The following is a 23747-nucleotide window of genomic DNA, read 5'->3' as shown; positions in this document are numbered from 1 at the left end:
AGGACACATTTCACAGTCCACTGAAGCCATGAATTGGTTTAGTTCCCACAACTTTTTTTTTTTTTTTTTTTTTTTTTTTGAGACGGAGTCTCGCTTTGTCGCCCAGGCTGGAGTGCAGTGGCCGGATCTCAGCTCACTGCAAGCTCCGCCTCCCGGGTTTACGCCATTCTCCTGCCTCAGTCTCCCGAGTAGCTGGGACTACAGGCGCCCACCACCTCGCCCGGCTAGTTTTTTGTATTTTTAGTAGAGACGGGGTTTCACCATATTAGCCAGGATGGTCTCAATCTCCTGACCTCGTGATCCGCCCGTCTCGGCCTCCCAAAGTGCTGGGATTACAGGCTTGAGCCACCGCGCCCGGCCTCCCACAACTTTTTAAGAAACATTTATTTTGGAACCCATCTGCAGAATTCTGTATCAGTCATGGACTTGCATTTATAAAATGCCTTAGAACACTATTAAACCATCCCCATTGCTAGATATACACAACCAAAGGTAGTGAACATTCATGAGAATGTTTATAAAATGTGAAAGAATTAAAAAACTAATCTTTCCCAGAGTTAAAAAAAAAGTAAAGCTATAACATAAAATTTCACAAGTCAATAAAGGCCATTAAATTTAAGATGGATATTAATTCATATATACACTCATTCACTTGATTCACTTGTTTAATAAACTTCTATTGAGAATATGCCAGACACTGTGCAAAGGACGAGATGAACAAAAGCGAGCATAGGATCCTTCACACAGTCTTATGAAGGAAGACAGATAATATCAGAGCCAACATATATACAACTTCTATTCCTTCCCTGTGACTTTAGATGAGCATACAAAGTCACTGGTTTTAAACCTCAAATGCTTCTTGCATGTTCTTCTGATATTAAAGATTCAGTCATGGAAAGCCTCCTCTGTTATTTTATCATTCTCTTTGTTCTATGTTCTCTCATTCTCAGAATTTCTATCAAAATAAGGACAAGTGCACAAACACCTTACCCCAGATACTTCCAGTCCAGTCCATCTTCTCGGCACACACATTGTTTAATGGCTCCATCTTGGCGACTTCAGCCTGATGCTGTGCAAAAGCTAGCTGACCAAAACCAAAAGGGAACCAGGAGAGGCCGTTACCATGAAGGTTAGGCCTACACATCCAAAAGACCTTCATTCAAAGAGTGTCTTTACCATGCATCCAAACCAGACTGTTATAAAAGTTTTAATTTAAAAAATTCATATTATTACTATTTTTTCTCTTTTTTTCCTGAGACGGAGTCTTGCTCTGTGGCCCAGGCTGGTGTGCAGTGGCACAATCTCTACTCACTGCAACCACTACCTCCCAGGTTCAAGCAATTCTCCTGCCTCAGCTTCCCGAGTAGCTGGGATTAAAGGTGCCCGCCACCATGCCCAGCTAATTTTTGTGTTTTTAGTAGAGATGGGGTTTCATCATGTTAGCCAGACTGGTCTCGAACTCCTGACCTCAAGTGATCCGCCCACCTCAGCCTCCCAAAGTGATTATAGGAAATTATATTATATTATAGGAGGGATTATAGGAAAACATATTATTTTTAAAGAGTAGCTATTTCCAGTTCATGGAAAAGTACAGCCTTAATGCAACAAGTAAGCATAAAGTACTAACTACAATTGCCTTCTCTGTAAGTAGTTATAATGAAAAAGGAAAACTTTACTAAAAATAATGTTTTTAGTTCAGCCGGGCACGATGGCAAGGGCCTGGAGTCCCAGATACTCAGGAGGCTGAAGTAGGAGAATCGCTTGAACCCAGGAGGTAGAGGTTGCACTGAGCCGAGATTTCGCTACCGCACTCCAGCCTGGGGGACAGAGTGAGACGGTCTCAAAAACAACAACAACAACTAGTTCTAGCCATACAAATTAAATGACTACTTCTCATTTTCTTTTACAGTTGATGATATCCTATTTTGCACTGGATAATTTCCAGCACAATGACCAATATACAATCATTGAGGTGACAATACTCAACAAACTTTCCTTCCACATAGAATCTGTGTTTAATTTGTAAATAATTAGTTCTAGATACTATAATACTTACTTAGGGCAAAAGGTTAAAGAAATGTCATAATGCTTTAACCAGATGAAGTCACTGAAGTCACTGGCTACTTGACTTACTCTGCTAGACAGATCTAAAATTTTCTTTCAATGATTATGCTATGTTGATGGGAACAGTAGTGGTCCTTTCAAATTTCTATATACAGTATGATCCCAACTTTGAAAGATAATTAAAATCTAGAAAAAACTAGAAAGAAATACCTCAAACTACTGACAGATTTTCTCTAGGTGATAAAATTATAGGTGATTTTTAAAATTAATTTCTTTTTATCTGTCTTTTCTACATTCTCTGCCATGAACATAACACTCAAAAAATAAGCTAATTTTTAAAAGATAGTATTCTGGTATCATTTCTAGCAAAGAATAGAATGACATACCCTAAATTACCCACATGAGAATTTTTTAATGTATCCATTTAGCTTTATTCTTTTTTTTCCTTCCTTTTTTCGAGAAGGACCTCACTCTGTGGCCGAGGCTGGAGTGCAGGGGCACGATCTTGGCTCACTGCAACCTCCCAGGTTCAAGCAATTCTCCTGCCTCAGCCTGCTGAGTAGCTGGGACTACAGGCACATGCAATCAGGCCTGGCTAATTTTTGTATTTTTAGAAGGATGGGGTTTCACCATGTTGGCCAGGCTAGTCTTGAACTCCTGACCAAGTGATGTGCCCACCTCAGCCTCCCAAAGTGCTGGGATTACAGGCATTAGCCACCATGCCCAACCCACCTAGCTTTATTCTGACTTACATGCCCAAATGTTAACAGTAACTGGGTTATGAAAATTAGGACTGAACTTTTTTACCCACTAACTGGTCAAGGAATCAAAAAACAGTCAGCTAAGAATTGTCCGTTTAATTCCTCCCCAGCGTGGACCACCTCTAGTCACTGCCTCCAACCTACATCCAAGGCAAGATTGCTTTCAACAGATTAGTCTTCTTTCACTGTGAATAAATGTGTTAAAATTGTAAAACCCTTCATCCATGTAATACCTTATATAAATACATCCAATTCCATCCCAGACTGAACAGAAAGCTGATGATTAAAACACGTCTCAACTGAGTGTACCAGCGTACATATGTCCACAGCTCGGTAGCCACTAAAACCACGATGCAGAGCAGACAAAGAAGTACCTTAAAACAGAGAGAAGCAGAAATCAGCCACCAAAAACACTCAGGGCAGCTAAAAAGAACTGGACTCAAATGCACAAAATCATTTCTACAATTTCGCGGCTTGTTCATCAATAAGGCATGAGTGACTTAGTACAGGTTCTTAACATAATTATGGTGGAGTTTGGAAAGTATTTTAAAAAGGAAACTTAATGACGTTGCCCTTGCCCTCATCCCATCTTACCATTAACACATTATATGGATCCACTCCAAAGGAATCTTCAAATCGCCACTTCCATGTTTCAAAATCATGAAACTTAAAATTAATTAAAATATCACTTAGTGCATCATCCAAGGCACCTGGTTTCCAGTCTTCTCCACTGAGAAACTTCTGTATTTCTAACAACGTTTCTCTTTTAAGGATAATCTCGGCATCATAATGCATATCGCCTTTGTTTTCATCAGGCTAAATTAAATTTACCAAAAAACAAACAATAGAAAGAGAATTTTATTACTACTTGGTGAACCATTTTAAGACAAAAGCCAATTTGGAACTAAATATTAGTTTGCAGTATTTCATATGTATAATAGCCTGGGCGAGGTGGCTCACACCTATAATCCTAGTGCTTTGACAGGCCAAGGTGGGAGGAAAGCTTGAAGCCAGGACTTCAAGACCAGCCTGGGCAACAAAGCAAGACCCCATCTCTACAAAAAATTCTAACAATTAGCTGTGTGCAGTGGTGTGCACCTGGCTCCCGCCTACTAGGGAGGCTGAGGTAGAAGAATTGTCTGTGCCCCGGATTCAAGGCTACAGTAAGCTATGAGCACACCACTGCACTCCAGCCTGGGAGACAGAGTAAGATCCTGTCTCTTAAAAACAATAATAATAATATCCACCTGTCTTCACAGGCTAACATGAAAACCAAAGATAATACACGTGAAAAACATTCAAAAATTCTAGAACTCTGTGCAAAAAAAAGATACTGTAAATTTCACTAAAATACAGTTGATTCTTGCTATTCACAGTAGTTATTGTCTATAAAGTCACCTCAAACACCGATTAGCAAGTACTGAACCATTACTCCTATAATAAATATACAGTTTGGTTCATGCAAACCTCTGTCATAACATTTTTATCAATTGATCAATACATAACCTTGTTTTATGTGTGTTTCTGTACATTCCTGTTTAAGGACACCTTATTGAATATACATATAGTTCATTCATTAACATTGAATACATGGACAACTGTCGTATACCTTACGCTTGACTCTAATACACACCTCTCTAATACACACCTTTTCTCTGTAAGTACATCATGGCCTTCTTGCACTTAGAAACACTAGACCTCAGTTCAGCACTACATCAGAGGGCTGTTTTAAACAACGAAATCATGCTGTTTAATGATTGGTCTCAAAATAAATAAAAATAAAAATAATCACCACTCTCCCCTCAAAAAAGCATGAAAAAATATACCACTAAATAGATCCCCCCAAAAAAAACACTTGTTTGCAGTATGAGAGCTGAAACAAGACAACAGTTTTGGTTGCCTTGTTCCATCTCAGCTGGGAATGCATGCAACAGGCAACCCAAATTTTTTGCCACTCTTCACAGTGTCCCAGAGTAACCACAAAACACCTCGATTATTGACTTTGGGGTTACACAGACTTAATGAGGTCGATTCATAAATACAGAACCTGTGAAGAATGAGGATCAACTGTGCATTTTTATTTTATGATTCACTGCATGACTTTTCATTTGCTGAACAGTTTTCAGATAGCCTAAAATCTGTATTAGTACAAACAAGAAAAATAAGGATTTCAAAGAGCAACAAAATAATGGACTTCCATAAAATATATATTTATAACTACCTTTGTAAGTGTGAGTTCAGCTTAGCAAAATCACTGTAAACAAATTTTGCATTAATTAGCAAGTTGATACAAATAAAATTCCTTTTTCTTTTACAAACAGTAAATACACGGCGGGGCATGGTGGCTCATGCCTGTAATCCCAGTATTTTGGGAGGCCAAGGCAGGCAGATCACTTGAGGTCAGGAGTTTGAGACCAGCCTGGCCAACATGGTGAAATACTGTCTCTAGTACAAATACAAAAATATTAGCCAGACGTGGTGGCATGCACCTGTAATCCCAGCTACTCGGGAGGCTGAGGCAGGAAAATAGCTTGAACCCAGGAGGCAGAGGGTGCAGTAAGCCGAGAGCCTGGGTGACAGAGTGAGACTCCATCTCAAAAAATACATATATAAAAAAGTAAATATGAAAAGAAAAGAAACAAATGTGACATTATCACAAATCATCAGTAAGCATTTTTAAAAGCCATCATTAATATTAACATGTTTTAAAAATCAGAAACTAGGCCAGGCGCAGTGGCTCATGCCTGTAATCCCAGCACTTTGGAAGGCCGAGGCAGGCAGATCACGAGGTCAGGAGATGGAGACCATCCTGGCTAACATGGTGAAACCCCCTCTCTACTAAAAAAAACACAAAAAATTAGCCAGGCATGGTGGCGGGCGCCTGTAATCCCAGCTACTTGGGAGGCTGAGGCAGGAGAATGGCATGAACCCAGGAGGTGGAGCTTGCAGTGAGCCAAGATTGTGCCACTGCACTCCAGCCTGGGCAACAGAGCAAGACTCCGTCTCAAAAAAAAAAAAAAAAAAAAATCAGAAACTAAGTATTTTCAAGCATTTCCATCCTGGGTATTTTTGTTTCCATCTGTTTCCTTATCCAGGTTCTGTTCCACCCTGTACACAGCTGTAAGACTCAAATTATAGAGTGTACATTTGAGAACACATCTGCTTCTACAATTCCAGAATAAGGCAGCATTGTTATTCATCTAACACTCCCTTTTCTTTTGGTCACTTCTTACTGTACCAGGAAGATGGAGTATATGGCAAGTTTTGCCAGCCTACACTGTGCTGGTGCAAGGGCCTTTCATTTTCGGGGCTCTGCCTGTGACCACTTCTGGTAGGTGGGGCTAACGGCCAGATCAAGACCAAAGGCTGGTCTCTGACTCTCTCAATCAATTCTGGTGGCACACACAATAGGGAAAAAAGTCTGAGCTTTTAATGAGCTTTCTAAATGTTATAAGTTATTAAATTACACGTTTTCTTGATGTTTTCACTTTGGTAAGTGAATTAAAACTAAATTAATGCATTAAGTCTGGGAAGTTTTCACTTCCCAAAGTGAAAACAGTGACTTCTTAAAAATAGAAATTTTGGCTGGGTGCAGTGGCTCACATCTGTAATCCCAGCACTTTGGGAGGTCAAGGCAAGCGGATCACCTGAGGTCAGGAGTTCGAGACCAGCCTGGCCAACATGGCAAAACCCCATCTCTACTAAAAATACAAAAATTAGCCAGGCATGGTGGCAGGTGCCTGTAATCCAGCTAGTCAGGAGGCTGAGTCAGGGAGAATTGTTTGAACCTGGGAGGCAGAGGTTGCAGTGAGCCAAGATTGCACCACAGCACTCCAGCCTGGACAACAGAGCGAGACTCTGTCTCAAAAAAAAAAAGGAAATTTTAACAACAATTATGAACAATATGTCTATAAAGCAGCACTCACCACAGTAAGCAACAAGGAGAAAAACTACATAAAATACATTTTTCTTTTTCTCAGCATATACTGAGAGAAAACCAGGAGTAGGGTCAGGACAGAATTATCACCCCACCTCCTCACCTCTATTAACTGGTGGAGCAGAGCACAGAGCTGAGTAAGTAAATCCATACAAACTAAAGGAGAAAGAGCGGTCTGCACTGCTCATCTTCCACCAGACCACTGCAAAGCAATACAGTAGTGCCTTCAATCCTGTATGAATAGCTTCTGGTTAAAGAGTCAGTCAGGTGGGCTCTGTTAAAAAGCATCATGATGCTTTCACTTCTTTATATTATTTGAAATTAATGAATAAAAATATCCACTACTCTGATTAGTATCACACCATCAGATACTCACAAGTCCAAGCTTTCCAGCTTCAATTAAAATCTTATTTAAGTATCTCCTAAAAACAGGATTGCTTTGACTTTCATAGTCTTCCCTCTTTTTCTTTTCGCACTCATCAATCTGTAACCATAAAATCATTCAACATTAGTTAGAGTCAAAGTATAATGTAAGGGTTAAGTTTCTAGCCTAGTGCTGCCATTGGAATCAAGGTAAGGAGCTAGTTGTTTTGATCAAGCTTGCATTTATCAGCTATAATACATTACAGGGCAGAGCTGGCCTGCCTCCCCATGTTCTCTTTGCAAAGGGCAAGTAGGCAACAAACATGGAGCCCAGATCCAGTACTTAGCTCTAACCTGGCAGTTTTTCTGCTGACTTTCAACAACTTTAAAGCTAAAGATCATGAGTCCAGGAGGCAGAGATCCACAAGCAGAGCATCTGGACCAATCTGCCTCTTTCTAATTCCAAAGCAACAATTTAACAAGAGAAAGGAGGAAGGAAGGGCAGGAGGGAAGAGCAGAATAAATACACAGAGAGAGACAAAGGGACAGAGAAACAGAGACAAGATGAAGCCAGAATATGAAATGAAAGACACAACAGAATATTTCTTCACTGTGCATATGACTTTTGGCCTTTCATTAATGTTCCATCAGCAATTAATCATTCCATGCTGTATGGAATGCTCAGGAAGGCAGGAACGGCAGCTTCTCCAGGGTACCATCCACATGGTAAACCTTCAGCGCACAATTCTACACCGGAGCAGACTTCCTACGAACTTAGCTCTGCCACCACCAACCCAGAAGGCAAGTCGCTGAGGGTAGTGGATATTTTTCAAACATTAAAATAACATGGTGATTATCAACTTGTATTTTTTAACCGAGTGTGGACCACGAGTTCAGCACTGAAATGCACGTCAGTGGATAAACGCGACAATAACTGAGCAGCACACCGACTTAAAATAAGAAGCGCACAGAGCAGAGGAGGACACAGAAGGACGCAGCAGTTTCCTTTGCTCTCAGGCAAGGTTTGTAAAACCAGTTTATTTTCTAAACCTTAAAGAAACAACTTAGAAAAAAAAAAAGAAAGGATTCGAGACTCCATTTTACCAATCATGTTTCTTATAACGTTTAAACCAGTCACAAATAATGGAATAAAAAAATTCTGTAAAAAGGTATTTCTGCATTTTTGCTATGCAACCAAACTTTTGTGTAGCTCACTATACAGTAATAATACACAAAGTGAAGCAATTTTTTTTCCTTTTCTTTTTCTTGTGGCTTCCTCAAATCATGGGAGCGAAGCAAATTTTATCCAAGCGCATTTTCTCAAGCACTCAGGTGAGACAATATTCGCATTGAATAAGAATCACAAGCAAGTGGGTATAGACCTTATTGGGCTCTATCTGGATCTCAATGAACAAACTCTCCCAGTCTCTCAAGCTGGGACTCATTCACTCTTTAGCAATTCCCTATCCCTTAACACCCGCCCCGCTTCCCTAAGCCACCAACATTTGCCTACTCTACCTCATAAAAGTTTAATACCTGCCTCTTATCTTCAACCCATCACTGCCTCATTTCAGACCTTCAGCATTTCTGGAGTTCTGTAGCCTCCACTGATCTCACTGACACCCCCCCGCCCCCGTCTCCATTCCAGGGCTTACCTCCTTACCTCCACACTGCTACCAGTTCGCCCTGCCTACGCAGCCAATTGAAGGTGGCTCCCACACCAAATAACGACTCCATTCACATCCCTTGACTTATTTATTTTTGTGTAAACTCTTCTTTAGCTACATTTTTTTAAAGAGGATTGGATAAGTGAAGGAATGAATACTATTACATGCTAAATTATAATAATCCTTCTTAAGAGTAACTCTTATGCTTATAAGCTGGTAATAGACACATTTCTTCATTTGCTACATTTGAGAGTTTACTATGCCTCAGCACTGTGATAGGTGATAGAGAATTAAGATGAATGAAACGTATTCCTTGCACCAAGAAGTCTGTAGTCTGGTAAAGAAATACTTACAACACAGAGATGTCAATGTTATTACAGGAAAATACAAGGTACTATTAGAAAAACCAAAGCTACAATAACAATGAGAAACCAAGGTCAGAGTATCCAAAGAAAAATTTGACCTATAAAAATCATATGGTACACGGAAACACTAGAAACACAAATGTATCAGCAGAGAGCGATTTAACATAATATAAAAATATAAAATTTATGAATGAAAAAAACTAACCTTATAAGTTAAAGAATCAAGTTTGTGATAACATTCTGATATTTCATCAGCATATGACAAGTCAGGACTGACATCCTTTTCCCCTGAAATACCATATTTTGCCTAAAACAGAGTATAGAAACATTTTATTTCTTTATAGTTTAGTTACAAAAATAGCCTTTGGTTAATGAAGACTAAGATTCTGACTTCATCATTTCATGACTCTGCATGTTATATTCTTAAATTATACTGAACCACAAAAACAGTTTCAAATGTACACACTAAGAACTAAAATCATATTATTTTGCTACTTCAAGGGCTTTACATTCAAATTCAATACTAGGTAGGTTTGAAATAATTTTAGATTAACAGTGTCAGGAAAATATTCTGCATAATTGCTAATCATGGATCCATGACCCTCATAGCTCTGTGAAAAACAACAGAGCTAGACTATTTCCATCATGGGACTGAGAAGGTCTTACACACACATGCACATATTTTTTTTTTTAATACCTGCGATTTTCTCATTGTTCCTGAAGCAGCGTCATAGTTAAGCATGTCTGTGGGGTCAATCCAGTCATCATCATGAGCATAACCAGCTACTAGCAACAGACATTCACAAAGGAGCCAAGAACACAGCATCCTGTATAAGGCAAAAACAATTTTCAATATATATAACGAAATAGAATTATTTTTTAAATAAATTGGGTTTTGGGTTTTATTATTATTATTTTAGAGACAGGGTCTTGCTCCGTTGCCCAGGCTGGAGTGCAGTGATACAATCACAGCTAACTGCATCCTCCAACTCCCGGGCTCAACGGATCCTCCTGGCTAGCTGGGACTACAGGTGTGTGCCACCACGCCTGGCTAATTTTTTTTTTAATTTTTAGTAGAAACAGGGTCTGTGTTATCCAGGCTGGTCTCAAACCCCTGGCCTCAAGTGATCCTCCCACCCTGCTAGGATTATAGGCAGGAGCCATTGTACCCAGCCAGATTGTTTTGTAATGAAAATACTTCCTTCTAGAGCTAAGATAACACTTTCTGAATAGTAACTAAGGAAGAAGGTACATTAATAATAAATTGGTATTCATATATAAAAAACATGCATGTATGCATAATATGCTCATTGAGATAAGAAAACACGCATTTTTCCACATGGCCCAGCAATTCCATTCCTAGGTATATACTCAAGAGAAATGAAAATGTATGTCCACACAAAAACTTGTACATGAATGTTTATAGCCACATTTTTCATAACAGCCAAAACGTTTGGGAAAAACCCAAATTTCCATCAACAGGGCCAGGTGTGGTGGCTCACGCCTGTAATCCCAGCACTTTGGGCGGGTGGATTGCTTGAGCTAAGGAGCTCAAGACCAGGCTAGGCAACAACAAAAAAAAAAAACAGAAAATTAGCCAGGTGTGGTAGTGCAGCCTGTGGTCCCAGCCTCTTGGCAGGCTGAGGTGGGTGGATCACTTGAGCCTGGGAGGCGGAGGTTGCAGTGAGCCAAGATCACACCACTGTACCCCAACCTGGGTGACAGAGTGGGACCCCGTCACAGAAACAACAACAACAACAAACAAATTTCCATCAACTGATAAATAAATGAAACGTGATACAGCCATGCAACAGATTATTCAGCCATAAAAAGGGATGAAGTACTGACACCATGCTACAACATAGATGAACCTTGAAAATGTTACGTTATATGAAAGAAACCAGATATGAAAGACCACACATTATATAAGTACATATATATGAAATGTCCAGAATAGGCAAAGCTATTAAGACAGAAAGTAGATTAACAGGTGGTTAAGCCTGAAGGTTTGGGAGTATAATAGCTACAGGGTTTCCTTTTGAGGTGATGAAAAATGTTCTAAAATTGTGATAATGGTTGCAAATACATGCAAGTATACCCAAAACCATGGAATTGTATGCTTTTTTTTTTTTTTCCAGGCTGGAGTGAAGAGGCACAATCCCAGCTTACTGCAGCCTCGCCCTCCCAGACTCAAGTGATCTGCCCACCTCAGCCTCCTGAGTAGCTGGGACTACAAGCCTGCACCACCACACCTGGCTAATTTTTTTTTAATTAATTAACTTTTTTGTAGAGATAAGGTCTCAGTATATTGCCCAGGCTGGTCTCAAACCCCTGGGGTCAAGCTATCCTTCCACCTCAGCCTCCCAAAGTGCTGAGATTACAGGCATGAGCCACTGCGCCTGGTGGAACTGGACACTTTAAATGGTGGATTATATAGTATGATTTATAGCTCAATAAAGTCAATTTAAAAACAGGTATTTTAATGAACCTCCTTGTGTTTTTGGAGTTTTGTTTTGTTTTGTTTTGTTTTTTTGAGATGGAGTTTCGCTCTTCTTGCCCAGGCTGGAGTGCAATGGCGCAATCTTGGCTCATTGCAACTTCCGCCTCCCAGGTTCAAGCGATTCTCCTGCCTCAGCCTCCTGAGTAGCTGGAATTACAGGCATGCACCACCATGCCCAGCTAATTTTGAATTTTTAGTAGAGATGGGGTTTCTCCATGTTGGTCAGACGAGTCTCAAACTCCCAACCTCAGGTGATCCACATGCCTTGGCCTCCCAAAGCGCTAGGATTACAGGCGTGAGCCACCACACCTGACTCCCTCTGTGTTTTTTTTCATTTTAACAAATGATAAATAAGAAAAGTGGGAAATTGCCAGGTACGGTGCCTCACGCCTGTAATTCCAGCACTGTGGGAGGCCAGGGTGGGTGGATCACTTGAGGCCAGGAGTTCGAGAGCAGCCTGGCCAACATGGTGAAACCCCGTCTCTATTAAAAATACAAAAACTTAGCCGGGCATGGTGATGTGTACCTGTAATCCCAGCTACTTGGGAGGCTGAGGTGGGAGAATCGCTTAAACCTAGGAGGCAGAGGTTGCAGTGAGCTGAGATCACACCACTGCACTCCAGCCTGGGTGACAGAGTGAGACTCCACCTTAAAAAAAAAAAAAGAGAGAGAAGTGAGAAATTACAATTCAAATGAAGTGACTAAACTTCAAAACCATTCAGAGAAAATAACCTGCCTTACCTAAGCCCCTGCATAAACAGTCAAATAATTTAAACATTAGTAACTCTTCTATATAGCTATTTAATTAAAATTAAATAAAATTAAAAATTCAGTTCCTCATTCCCCCTAGCTACATTTCAAGCACTCAATAGCCACGTATAGGTAGTCGCTACCATATTGGACAGGGTGGATACAGAACATTTGACCACTTTTATCATCGAAGAAAGTTCTGTTGGATGGCCTATCTCATACCCACCACATGTAAGAATCAGGCAAGAGAACCCCAAGATGACAAAGCCCTGGGCCCTGTCCATAAACAGCTTACAGTCTAGTTGTACAATAAAAATAACTCCAGGCTAAATTAAATACTCCTGTTCCCCATGTGCCTTGTATATTCTTCTGGCATTGGAAGCAATGAAGTTAGCCATTTATCGGTCTGTCTCTTCCATTAGCTCAATGGCTCTCAACCTTGGCTCCATATTAGAATCACCCAAGGAGCTTCTAAAACTCCCAATGTTTTGGCCATATCCCAAAACAATTAAATCAGAATCTCTGGGATTAGGACCCAGGCACTGGAATTTTTTTAAGCCCCTCCAAGTGATTCTTATGTGTAGCCAAGATAGAAAACCACTGTTAAAGAGTGAACTTCTCTAGGGAAAGGTAATATCTTACTTAACTCTGAAGTCACCTTCCCACTCACATCTCCACCTTGTCCCTCCATCTCCCCAGCCTCAACACCCAGCCCAGTGGTTGGTACGTGAAAGACATTCAGTAAACGTTTGTTAAGCAGCAAATGCAAATAAAGCCATAGCAAGGACTCAAGGATTTTAGAGGTTCAAAGGATAAAGAAAGCACATCTGGCCAGGCACAGTGGCTCATGCCTGTGATCCCAGCACTTTGGGAGGCCAAAGCGGATGGATCACCTGAGATGGGGAGTTTGAGACCAGCCTGATCAACAATGGAGAAGCCCCATCTCTACTAAAAATACAAAATTAGCTGGGAGTGGTGGTGCATGACTGTAATCCCAGCTATTTGGGAGGCTGAGGCAGGAGAATCGCTTGAACCCGGGAGGCGGAAGTTGCGGTGAGCCAAGATCGCGCCATTGCACTCCAGCCTGGGTAACAACAGCAAAACTCCGTCTCAAAAAAAAAAAAAAAAAAGAATGCACATCAACTGGAGAAAGTGGAAAGACTGCAGCACAGGAATGAGAATCTGAAGTAGGGGTAACATGTTAAGTGCTCAAGATGGGGCAGGCAGAGACAGAGGGCAAAGTGTATGCTTCAGCAATTGCAATTGGGAGGATGGATACAGTGAGAGGTAGAGGTGGGTGGGTGGTGATGACACTGCTGAGGAAAAAAGCTTATGACTAACTTCACCTGCTGTAATTCTCACGAGGGATGGGAGCCAAAGCTGGGAGCAGTAGATCACGCCTATAATCCCAGGACTTTGGGAAGCTGAGGTGGGCAGATCACTTGAGGTCAGGAGTTTGAGACCAACTTGGCCAACATGGTGAAACCCCATCTCTGCTAAAAATACAAAAATTAGCGGGGCATGGTAGCAGGCACCTATAATCTCAGCTACTCAGAGGCAGGTGAATCGCTTGAGCCTGGAAGGCAGAGGTTGAAGTGACCGGAGATCACGCCACTGCACTCCAGCCTGGGTGACAGAGCAAGACTCCACCTCAAGAAAGAGAGGGATGTGAGCCACACTGCAGGAAGATAAAACTAGCACTAGGCCAGGCGCGGTGTCTCACGCCTGTAATCCCAGCACTTTGGGAGGCCAAGCAGGTGAATCACGAGGTCAGGAGTTCCAGACTAGCCTGGCCAACATGGTGAAACCCTGCCGCTACTAAAACTACCAAAAAAAAAAAAAAAATTAGCCAGGTATGGTGGCATGCACCTGTAAATCCCAGCTACTTGGGAGGCTGAGGCAGGAGAATCGCTTGAACCTGGTTGGGGGACAGAGGTTGCAGTGAGCCGAGATTGTGCCACTTCACTCCAGCCTGGGCAAAAGCATAAAACTCGGTCTCTAAAAAAAAAAACAAAAAATAAAAAATAAAAAACTAGCACTAAGTGCGAGGAGGAGGAAAACCTGGATTCATTATCCAACAAAGTGGCTGAAGCAGAAGAAAGATGTGGTACTCGGCCTAAAAGAGTGGTGGCAACAAAACCAGGAAGGACACACGTGGCACACTCTGAAGATCAATTCTACAGACCTCAGCCTACCAGCAACAAAAACAGTGATGTTAATTTTAAATAGAAATTCAGAATGAGAATATGGCTGTGGAAGGAGTTCAGCATTAACTTGTTCAACATTTACCAAATACCTACTGTACACTGGGCACTGTGTGTGTGTGTGTCGGAGGTTTGCTCTTGTCACCCAGGCTGGAGTGCAATGGCGCGATCTCCTGGGCTGGGCTATGTGTGTGTGTGTGTGTGAGACAGAGTTGCGCTCGTCACCCAGGCTGGAGGGCAATGGTGTGATCTTAACTCACTGCAACTTCTGCCTCCTGGGTTCAAACGATTCTCCTGCCCCAGCCTCCCAAGTAGCTGGGATTACAGGCATGCGCCACCATACCCGGCTAATTTTTTGTATTTTTAGTAGAGAAGGGATTTCTCCATGTTAGTCAGGGATTTCTCCATGTTGGTCTCGAACTCCCGACCTCAGGTGATCAGCCCGCCTCGGCCTCCCAAAGTGCTGTGGTTACAGGCGTGAGCCACCACGCTGGGCACTGTCTTAAGTGACAGGGACCCCAGGAATCTACACAGACAAGGTCTTCTTCAGGAAGCTTACATTCTAGGGGGGGAGGACAGCAAGTTGGCAAAAAACAAAACAAAAACATGTAACTCGAGATAGTGATAAATCCTAAGAAAATAAAGCAAGACAGTGTTACATATGGATTAGACGATGCTGCGTATTTCAGGGTAGGCCCCTAAAATCCAAGACGGCCACAAATGCTTTGTCACTCTCCCCACGGAGAGATGTCGAGTGTATTTCCCCCTCTCCTGAATCTGGGCTGGCCCTGTGACTACTGAACCAAAATCCTTTGGTGGAAGTGGGGCTGCAATGGTTCCGGGCCTAGCCTTCAAGAGGGTCACCTGCTTCTACTTCGCTTTGGAACATGTGATGGTTAACTTTAAGTGTCAACTTGACTGGACTAAGGAATACCTAGAGAACTGCAAAGCATTCCTTCCGATGTGTCTGAGGGGGTTTCCAGGGAAGACTGGTTTGTGAGTCAGTTGACTGAGTGTGGAAGATCCACCCTCTGTAGGGGCGAGCACCACTCAGTCATCTGGGAACCCTAATAAAACAAAAAAGAGAAAAGGCAATTTCTTTTCTCTCCTGGAGCAGGGACACTCTTCTTCTCCTGTCACTGGACATCAGAACTCCAGGCTCTCCAAGCCTTTAGACTCCAGAACTTACACCAGCAGCCCCTAGGTTCTCAGGCCTTCAGCCTCAGACTGAAAATTACACCATCAGCTTCCCTGGTTCTGAGGCTTTCAAACCTGGACTGAGCCAGGCTACTGGCGTTCCAGGGTCTCCAGCTTGTAGACAGCCTATCATGGTACTTCCTGGCACCCATAATCATATGAACTAATTCCGCTAATAAATTCCCTCTCATCCATCCATCCACCCACCCTCATTGGTTCTGTCTCTCTGGAGAATCCTAAGACAGAACATATGTTCGTGGGAACACGCCCCTCTTGGAATCCAGCTGCCACCTTGTAAGAAGGCCAGTCACACGAAGAGGCTGGGTGCAGGGGCACACTGAGCTCCCAGCCTGCAGCTAATATCAATGGCAGTCATGTGGCTGAGCCATCTTGGTGGTTCCAGTCCAGCCTCTGGTGACTGACTTAATGATGCAGCCAACGTCATGCAGAATAAAAGAACTATCCAGCTGAGCCCAATCACACCCCATAAAACCACAAAATCACCAGTGGTAATAAAAGTGTTGTTTAAAGCCTTTACACTTGACCAGGCACGGTGGCTCACACCTGTAATCCCAGCACTTTGGGAGGCTGAGGCGGGCGGATCACAAGGTCAGGAGATCGAGACCATCCTAGCTAACACAGTGAAACCCCGTCTCTACTAAAAATACAAAAATTCAGCTGGGCATAGTGGCACGCACCTGTAGTCCCAGCTACTTGGGAGGCTGAGGCAGGAGAATTGCTTGAACCTGGGAGGTGGAAGTTGCAGTGAACCAAGATCGCACCACCGTACTCCAGCCTGGGTGACAGAGCAAGACTCTGTCTCAAAAAGAAAAAAAAAAAAAAAAAGCCACTACACTTTAGAGTGGTTTGTTACACGTAAGTAGGTAACTACAAGAACATTTAAGGAGAAAAATAAGATAATCTTAGGAAGATTTGAAGAACATCCAGAGAGAAGACACAGCAAGTATACAGGCCCTGAGTGGGGAAGAAGCTGAAGCAGTCAAGGAACAGAAAGGAGGCCAGAACAGCTGGGTCTTGGGGATGAGCTGGGAGGCAGGGAGGTGGGGAGGGAGGGAGTGGTAGACCACAGTAAAGAGTGTGGTTTTTACTCTACGTGTAACAGGAAGCCACCTGAGGCTTTTAAATAGAGGCATGATAGAATCTGGTTTACATTCTAAAAGAAATTACTGTGGCTATTATGTAGAGATTAGAATGGAAAATTATCAGGAGGTTAGGAGGATCTGTAGTCATCCAGTTGAGAGATGAAGGTGACATGAGCTAAGATAGCAGCAAAGGTGATGAAAAATGGTCAGATTTTTAAAATCTGTAGGTAGACCCTACTACATTTGGCAAAGTGACCAGCTAATAGGTCACTAGGCATATTTCTTCTTCCTTCTGGACAAATGATGACTGTATGTCTCAGCCTCTCTTTGTAGAGTATGGCCGCATAATAGTAAAGTTCTAGCCAATGCAACAGGTAGAAGGGATACGCACCACATCCAGGTCTGGCCCATGAAAACCTCCCAGCTGCCTTCTTCCAACCTGGGAATGTCCAGGACACTGAGCCCTGGAGGAGGGCAGCCAAACTATGCAGGTGCCTGGGCCCACCTAGAAGGCCACCCACTAAGTGGGAATATAGCTTTTCACTTTCATGTGAGCAAAAATCAACTTCCTTTATGGCATATCCTGAGATATATGGGTTTATTTCTTATAACATCTCTTGCTACTCTAATACAGAAATACACTATAGAAATTGCTGAAAATTTGGATGTAGGTAAGGACAAGTGAAGATTTGGTACAATTTCTAGGTTTGTGGCCAGGCCAACTGGGAGAAAAGACTGAGGAAGACAGCAAGTTCTGAAAGACCAAGAGTTTTGTTTGGATATAGTAAATCTGAAGTGTCCACTGATGTCCAAGTAGAGATTGTAAATATGCAGGATGAAGCTAAGGAGAGCAGTGGGACTGCATTTGAGAGCCCTCAGGATGTAGACGGGGTTTAAAAGAGATGGACTGGGTAAGATCACCAGAAGATCTATTATGAGGACAAAAGACTGAGTCCAGGGCAAGCCAACATTCGGGGATCAGAAAGAAGAGGAGGAACTAGCAAGAGATACTTCTAATGAGTGCTATGAGGCAGGAAGAAAACCAAGAGAGGCTGGAATTCCAGAAGCCAAGTGAAGAAAGGAGGAGAGAAGAGACAAATAAGTTGAATGCTGCTAAGAGGTCAGGCGATCAGAAGGCAGCAAACTGACCCCTGGATTTGGCACAGCAGCTTTAACAGAGAAAGCCTAGCGGGAACGGTTAAAGGAATCATTCAGGTGGAGGTTTCGGATCAAAGTGACACAGTAACTCTACAGTGGTACCCCCATCTACGGTTTTGCTTTCTGAGGTTTCAGTTACCCACAGTCAACTGCAGTCTGAAAATATTAAATGGAAAATTCCAGAAGTAAACAGTTTCTAAGTTTTCAATTATGCGCAGCTCCGGATAGTGTGAGGAACTCTCTTGCTGTCCTATTCCATCCCACCTGGGACGATGTCCACAATGTAGGTGTCACACTCCAGTCATTTAATATCCATCTGGGTTATCAGATCGACTGCTGTGGTATCTCAGTGTGTGTATTCAAGGAATCTTTACTTAATAATGGTCCTAAAGCACAGGAGTGACAATGCTGGCAATTCAGATATATCAAAGAAAAGCCATAAAGTGCTTCCTTTAAGTGAAAAAGTGAAAGTTCTCAACTTAATAAAGAAAAAAAAGGGCTGGGCGCAGTGGCTCATGCCTGTAATCCCAGCACTTTGGGAGGCTGAGGCCAGCAGATCACTTGAGCCCAGGAGTTCGAGACCAGTGTGGCAAACACAGCCTGTCTCTACTAAAAATACAAAAATTAGCCAGGCATGGTGGTAGGCACCTGTAGTCCCGGCTACTTGGGAGGCTGAGGCAGGAGAATTGCTTAAACCCAGGAGGCAGAGGTTGCAATGAGCCAAGATTACACCACTGCACTCCAGCCAGGACAACAGAGCAAGACTCCATCTCAAAAAATAAATAAATAGGCCAAGCGCAGTGGCTCATACCTATAATCCCAGCACTTTGGGAGGCCGAGGTGGGCGGATCACCTGAGATTAGGAGTTCAAGACCAGCCTGACCAACGTGAAGAAACCCTGTCTCTAAAAAAAAATACAAAATTAGCCTAGCGTGGTGGCACATGCCTGTAATCCCAGTTACTCAGGAGGCTGAGGCAGGAAAATCACTTGAATCCAGGAGGCAGAGGTTGTGGTGGGCTGAGATCGCGCCATTGCACTCCAGCCTGGGCAACAAGAGTGAAACACCGTCTTAAAATAAATAAATAAATAAAAATATGCAAATTAGCCGGGTATGGTGGCACACACCTGTAATGCCAGCTACTTGACAGGCTGAGACAGGAAAATCGCTTGAACCTGGGAGACAGAGATTGCAGTGAGCTGAGAACGCACCACTGTACTCCAGCCTGGGTGACAGAGTGAGACTCCGTCTCAAAAGAAAAAAAAAAAAAAATTAAAGAAAAAAGAAAGAAAGAAAAAAACTCATATGATGAGGTTGCTAAGATCTATGTTAAGAACAAAACTTGTATCCATGAAATTGTACAGGAGGAGAAAGAAATTCATGCTAGTTTTGCTGTCGTACCTCAAAGTGAAAAAATTCCAGCCACAGTACATAACTGTTATTATTGTGTATTGTTATACTTTTTCTATCTTGTTAGTTATTGCTGTTAATCTCTTACTGTGCCTAACTAATAAATTAAACTTTAGCAGAGGTATAGATGTATAGGAAATAACACAGAATATATATAAGGTTCAGTACTCTCTGAAGTTTCAGGCATCTACTGGGGTCTTAGAATGTATCCCCCAAGAGTAAAGGGGGGACTCTGTACTCCAACACACTTCCCCAACTCCTACTTCTGGCCAACATGGAGTAACAGGGACCAGATTTACCCTCCTGCCTGAACAATCAAAGCTCTTCACAAAATATATAGAACAATAGTTTCTGGCCGGTTGTCGCGACTCATGCCTGTAATTCCAGCACTTTGGGAAGTCAAGGCAGGAGGATCACTTGAGCTCAGGAGTTTGACACCAGCCTGGGCAACTTAGGGAGATTCCATCTCTACAAAACTTAAAATTTAGCTGGGTGTGGTGGCGCACATCTATATTCCCAGCTACTTGGAGAGGCTGAGGTGAGAGGATCACTTGAGCTAGGGAGGTTGAAGCTGCAATGAGCCGTGATCATGCCACTGTTCTCCAAGACGGGTGACAGAGCAAGACCTTGACTCAATTAAAAAGAAAAAAAAAACCCACTAAAATCGCTGTTATGCTCTGGAGATACTTAGAAATACTGAATAACTGTATACTGTATTGGAAAAAATTAAGAGTTCAGCTAAGGAAGAAAGCCATGGAAGAAGCAAATACCAGAGAGGAGAGTGAAGGCTAATAAGGGCAATAGAGGGCAAGCCAAAAAAATGCAATGGGCAAAAACCAAAGAGGGGCTTAATTTCAAGAAAGAGGTATCAAGCATATTCAATACTTCAGAGAAGTGGAGAGGAATAAAGTCTGGAAAAAAGCCATTAGATTGGTTAATTAGTTGGCCATTTATGACCTTTCAGAGAATGACAGTGAGAAGCCTAATTCTCTAAGTGGTTAAGAAGTAGGTGACAAAGGGAGTGTGTAAACTGGAGACAGGCTCCAAGATGGGAGTGCATGAAATCAAGGTTACAGGAAGGGTTCTTCATAGGCAATGAGGTTATGCACTCCATAAATAGAAATGAATGAAGAGGGATGAAGACAAAATTTCAAAAGCAAAAAGAGAAGTTGACAGATTTCATATTATAATATGATATCAAGTGGACAGAGAAATTACTGAGAGTAATTTGCATTTCTAACACTGTATGTGAGGAGGTTAAGATGGGGGAAATGGAGAGTTGAAGCGGAAAAAAAGTACTTACTACAGGAGGCATTATACAAAGGGAAGTGAATGAAAAGCCTGTCAAGCAGTTGAGAGCTTTTTTTTCTTTTTTATAGAGACAGGGTCTCACTATGTTGCCCAGGCTGGTCCCGAACCCCTGAACTCAAAAGATCCCCCCGCCCCCCGCCTTGTCTTCCCAAAGTGCTGGGATTACAGGTGAGCCACCGTGCCAGCCAGGCAGCTGAGTTTTGACTGTGACATCCACAAAGTCATACTATTGGCAACTATGTTACTTTCTCCAATAATAACCAGCAGTTCCATAGATTTCTCCAGGGATAGAGATTAGCAATGTAGAAATGATGGAAGACCGGAGGGTAAGACAGAATAGAAGAATCAGCTAGAAATTCAAGCCCTCCTGCCAGATCCCCATGGTCACTGATCGAAGGCTAGAACTCCTTGAGAAATCCTAAAACGAATCTCACATTTCCTCCAAACAAAGCTGCATCTAAACCTGCTGGAGAGCTTGTTTAAAAAAAAAAAAAAAGGATTCTGATTCAGTAAATCTGAGGTAGGTCTGAGATTCTCCACTTCTAACAAGCTCCTGGTGATGCCGCAGACCACACTCTTGAGTAGCAAAGTGTTAATCAAAAGTAACCATCCTAGCTGGCTTCGTTTAATGGTAGCACCTATGTCATTCTAGTACTTGTCAGGGGATACTTCTCTCTCTCTCCCGCAGTCCCTACTAGTTTTACCATTTCTCTCCTGTCTCAGGCTTCGGTACTAATAATTTTTAAATTATAATATATATAATAGTAGCTAAAGGCCGGGCACGGTGGGTCACGCCTGTAATCCCAGCACCTTGGGAGGCCAAGGCGGGAGGATCACCTGAAGTTGGGAGTTGCAGCCCAGCCTGACCAACATGGAGAAACCCCGTCTCTACTAAAAACAAAAGTAGCAGGGCGTGGTGGCGCATGCCGGTAATCCCAGCTACTCGGGAGGCTGGGGCAGGAGAATCGCTTGAACCCGGGGAGTGCAGGTTACGGTGAGCCGAGATGACGCCACTGCACTCCAGCCTGGGCAACAAGAGCAAAACTCCGTCTTAAAAGGAGCTAATATTTTGTTACTATGTGCCAAACACTGTTACATTAATTTAATCCTCACAAAACTACTGGAAGTAGTACTCTTATCCTCACTTATCTTCATTTTACAGATCACACAAAGTAACCTGCCCAAGACCACTAGGCTAGTAAGTGGTAGAACCCAGACTGGCTCCACCTAAACTGCCTCTCCAGGGCAAAAGTACTAACAGGCTCTCAGGGGCTTCTCTGAGAGGATAGGGTCTTAGAGTGGAGAAGACCTGTTAGAACGAATAGTTATATATTTTACTATATAAAATATATATAGTAAATTATAGTCGCTTCTAGACTGGAGAATTACCAGGAAACACAGATCTCCGTGCAGACGGCCAGCCATTGAGTACAAATGGTTTCAACGAATGCACATGAGTAATGGGAAAGGCAAGACTAACTTGGATTAGTAGAGTCAAATCCTGTATTAGGCTAGAAGTACCAGGGCATACGTCGGAAGGTTGCAACTTAGTTCGTGTGATTCTGTAGTTTCTTGGAACCACGGCTCTCAAACTTGTCAATCTGCATTTTTAACAATTTCCCAGATGACGATAAAGCTAGTCTGGGAAGAACACTTCACAATCACTATCATAAAGAAAACCTAGGCCGGGCGCGGTGGCTCAAGCCTGTAATCCCAGCACTTTGGGAGGCCGAGACGGGTGGATCACGAGGTCAGGAGATCGAGACCATCCTGGCGAACACCGTGAAACCCCGTCTCTACTAAAAAATACAAAAAACTAGCCGGGCGAGGTGGCGGGCGCCTGTAGTCCCAGCTACTCGGGAGGCTGAGGCAGGAGAATGGCGTAAACCTGGGAGGCGGAGCTTGCAGTGAGCTGAGATCCGGCCACTGCACTCCAGCCCGGGCTACAGAGCGAGACTCTGTCTCAAAAAAAAAAAAAAAAAAAAAAAAAAAAAAAGAAAACCTGAATTGTTTTTCACCACCTAGTTATAAACCTACAGCTTATGGTGTCTCTAACTTTTTACACTCAAATCAGATTTGAAGTCAAGCGCGATGGCTCATGCCTGTAATCCCAGCACTTTGGGAGGCCAAGATGGGAAGATCCCTTGACCCCAGGAGTTAGAGACAAGCCTGGGCAACACAACGAGACCCCTTCTCTACAAATAAAATTTACAAATTAGCCGGGCGTGGTGGCGCGCACCTGTGGTCCCAGCTACTCATGCGGCTGAGGCAGGAGAATCGCTGGAACCCGGGGGGCTGAGGTTGCAATGAGCGGAGAGAGCGCCACTGCACTCCAGCCTGGGTGACACAGCAAGACTCCGTCTCAAAAAAAAAAAAAAATCGATTTGGAGGTTGTTTTGTGTCCTTTTTTGTTGTTGTTAACTGTGTTAATTCACAAATTTGAAGTTTTAGAAAATTAACTACAACTAAATCTGAGCTATTCTGTTGACAGTATTTATTCAAATTATGCTTAAAGTTTTCAGAGATAACCAAAGCCAACATAATTCACCCTGCGCCCGGGTCTCGCTTTGCACTCGCTGTGCCTTCTCCGTAGGCCGCTCTCTGGGCCCAGCACCTCCCCGGAATGCGCACAACCACGGCGGACAGGCAGCCGCCGGCGCGGGAGCCGAGGGAGGAGCCCGAGGCACCCACAGGCCGGAGCCGACGCTGCGCAGCGAGCACGGTTCCCGCCCCGGGTCGCGCCTGCGACCTCCCCAGCGTCCGCGCCGCGAGTCCGCGGTACCCGCCGGGGCGTAACGCCCCGCCCCACCCGCCGCACAACACACCCAACTGCACGGACTCACGTCCGGGATCCCCTGCCTGCCTCCCGAGGAAGACACCTGCCCAGGCCGGCCGCAGAAGACGTCGCACAGCTTGCCGCAGCCCAGTGTTTCAGCGTGCTTCCTGCGCCTCCTCATC

At 43.2% G+C, this 23747-nt stretch overlaps 1 protein-coding gene across 34 annotated transcripts in view; it reads right to left on the bottom strand.

The window, feature by feature from the left end:
- The window catches only part of CLCC1 (chloride channel CLIC like 1), a 38452-nt gene extending 14705 nt beyond the window's left edge, over positions 1–23747 (bottom strand). For 6 of the 34 annotated variants that reach the window (XR_012417005.1, XR_012417006.1, XR_012417007.1 and 3 more), the window contains exons 1-8: positions 23633–23747; positions 12184–12305; positions 9855–9984; positions 9363–9464; positions 7139–7246; positions 3420–3641; positions 3059–3199; positions 991–1084 (exon numbers count right to left, since the gene is read on the bottom strand). Coding sequence is in view for 28 of the 34 variants with exons in the window: in XM_065533067.1 (XP_065389139.1) it covers positions 991–1084; positions 3059–3199; positions 3420–3641; positions 7139–7246; positions 9363–9464; positions 9855–9984; positions 12184–12305; positions 23633–23746 (1033 nt within the window). In the remaining 6 variants the exon portion in view is untranslated. Of the gene's footprint in view, positions 1–990; positions 1085–3058; positions 3200–3419; positions 3642–7138; positions 7247–9362; positions 9465–9854; positions 9985–12183; positions 12306–22269; positions 22431–23614 lie in introns of all 34 variants that reach the window. The other 28 variants (XR_012416983.1, XR_012417019.1, XM_065533105.1 and 25 more) reach the window with 13 other exon arrangements.

The sequence above is a fragment of the Macaca fascicularis genome, chromosome 1 (assembly GCF_037993035.2).
Source record: "Macaca fascicularis isolate 582-1 chromosome 1, T2T-MFA8v1.1".
Classification (NCBI taxonomy): Eukaryota; Metazoa; Chordata; class Mammalia; order Primates; family Cercopithecidae; genus Macaca; species Macaca fascicularis.
Note: the sequence above shows the minus strand (reverse complement) of the source record. Positions and strands in the feature narration are given on the sequence as shown.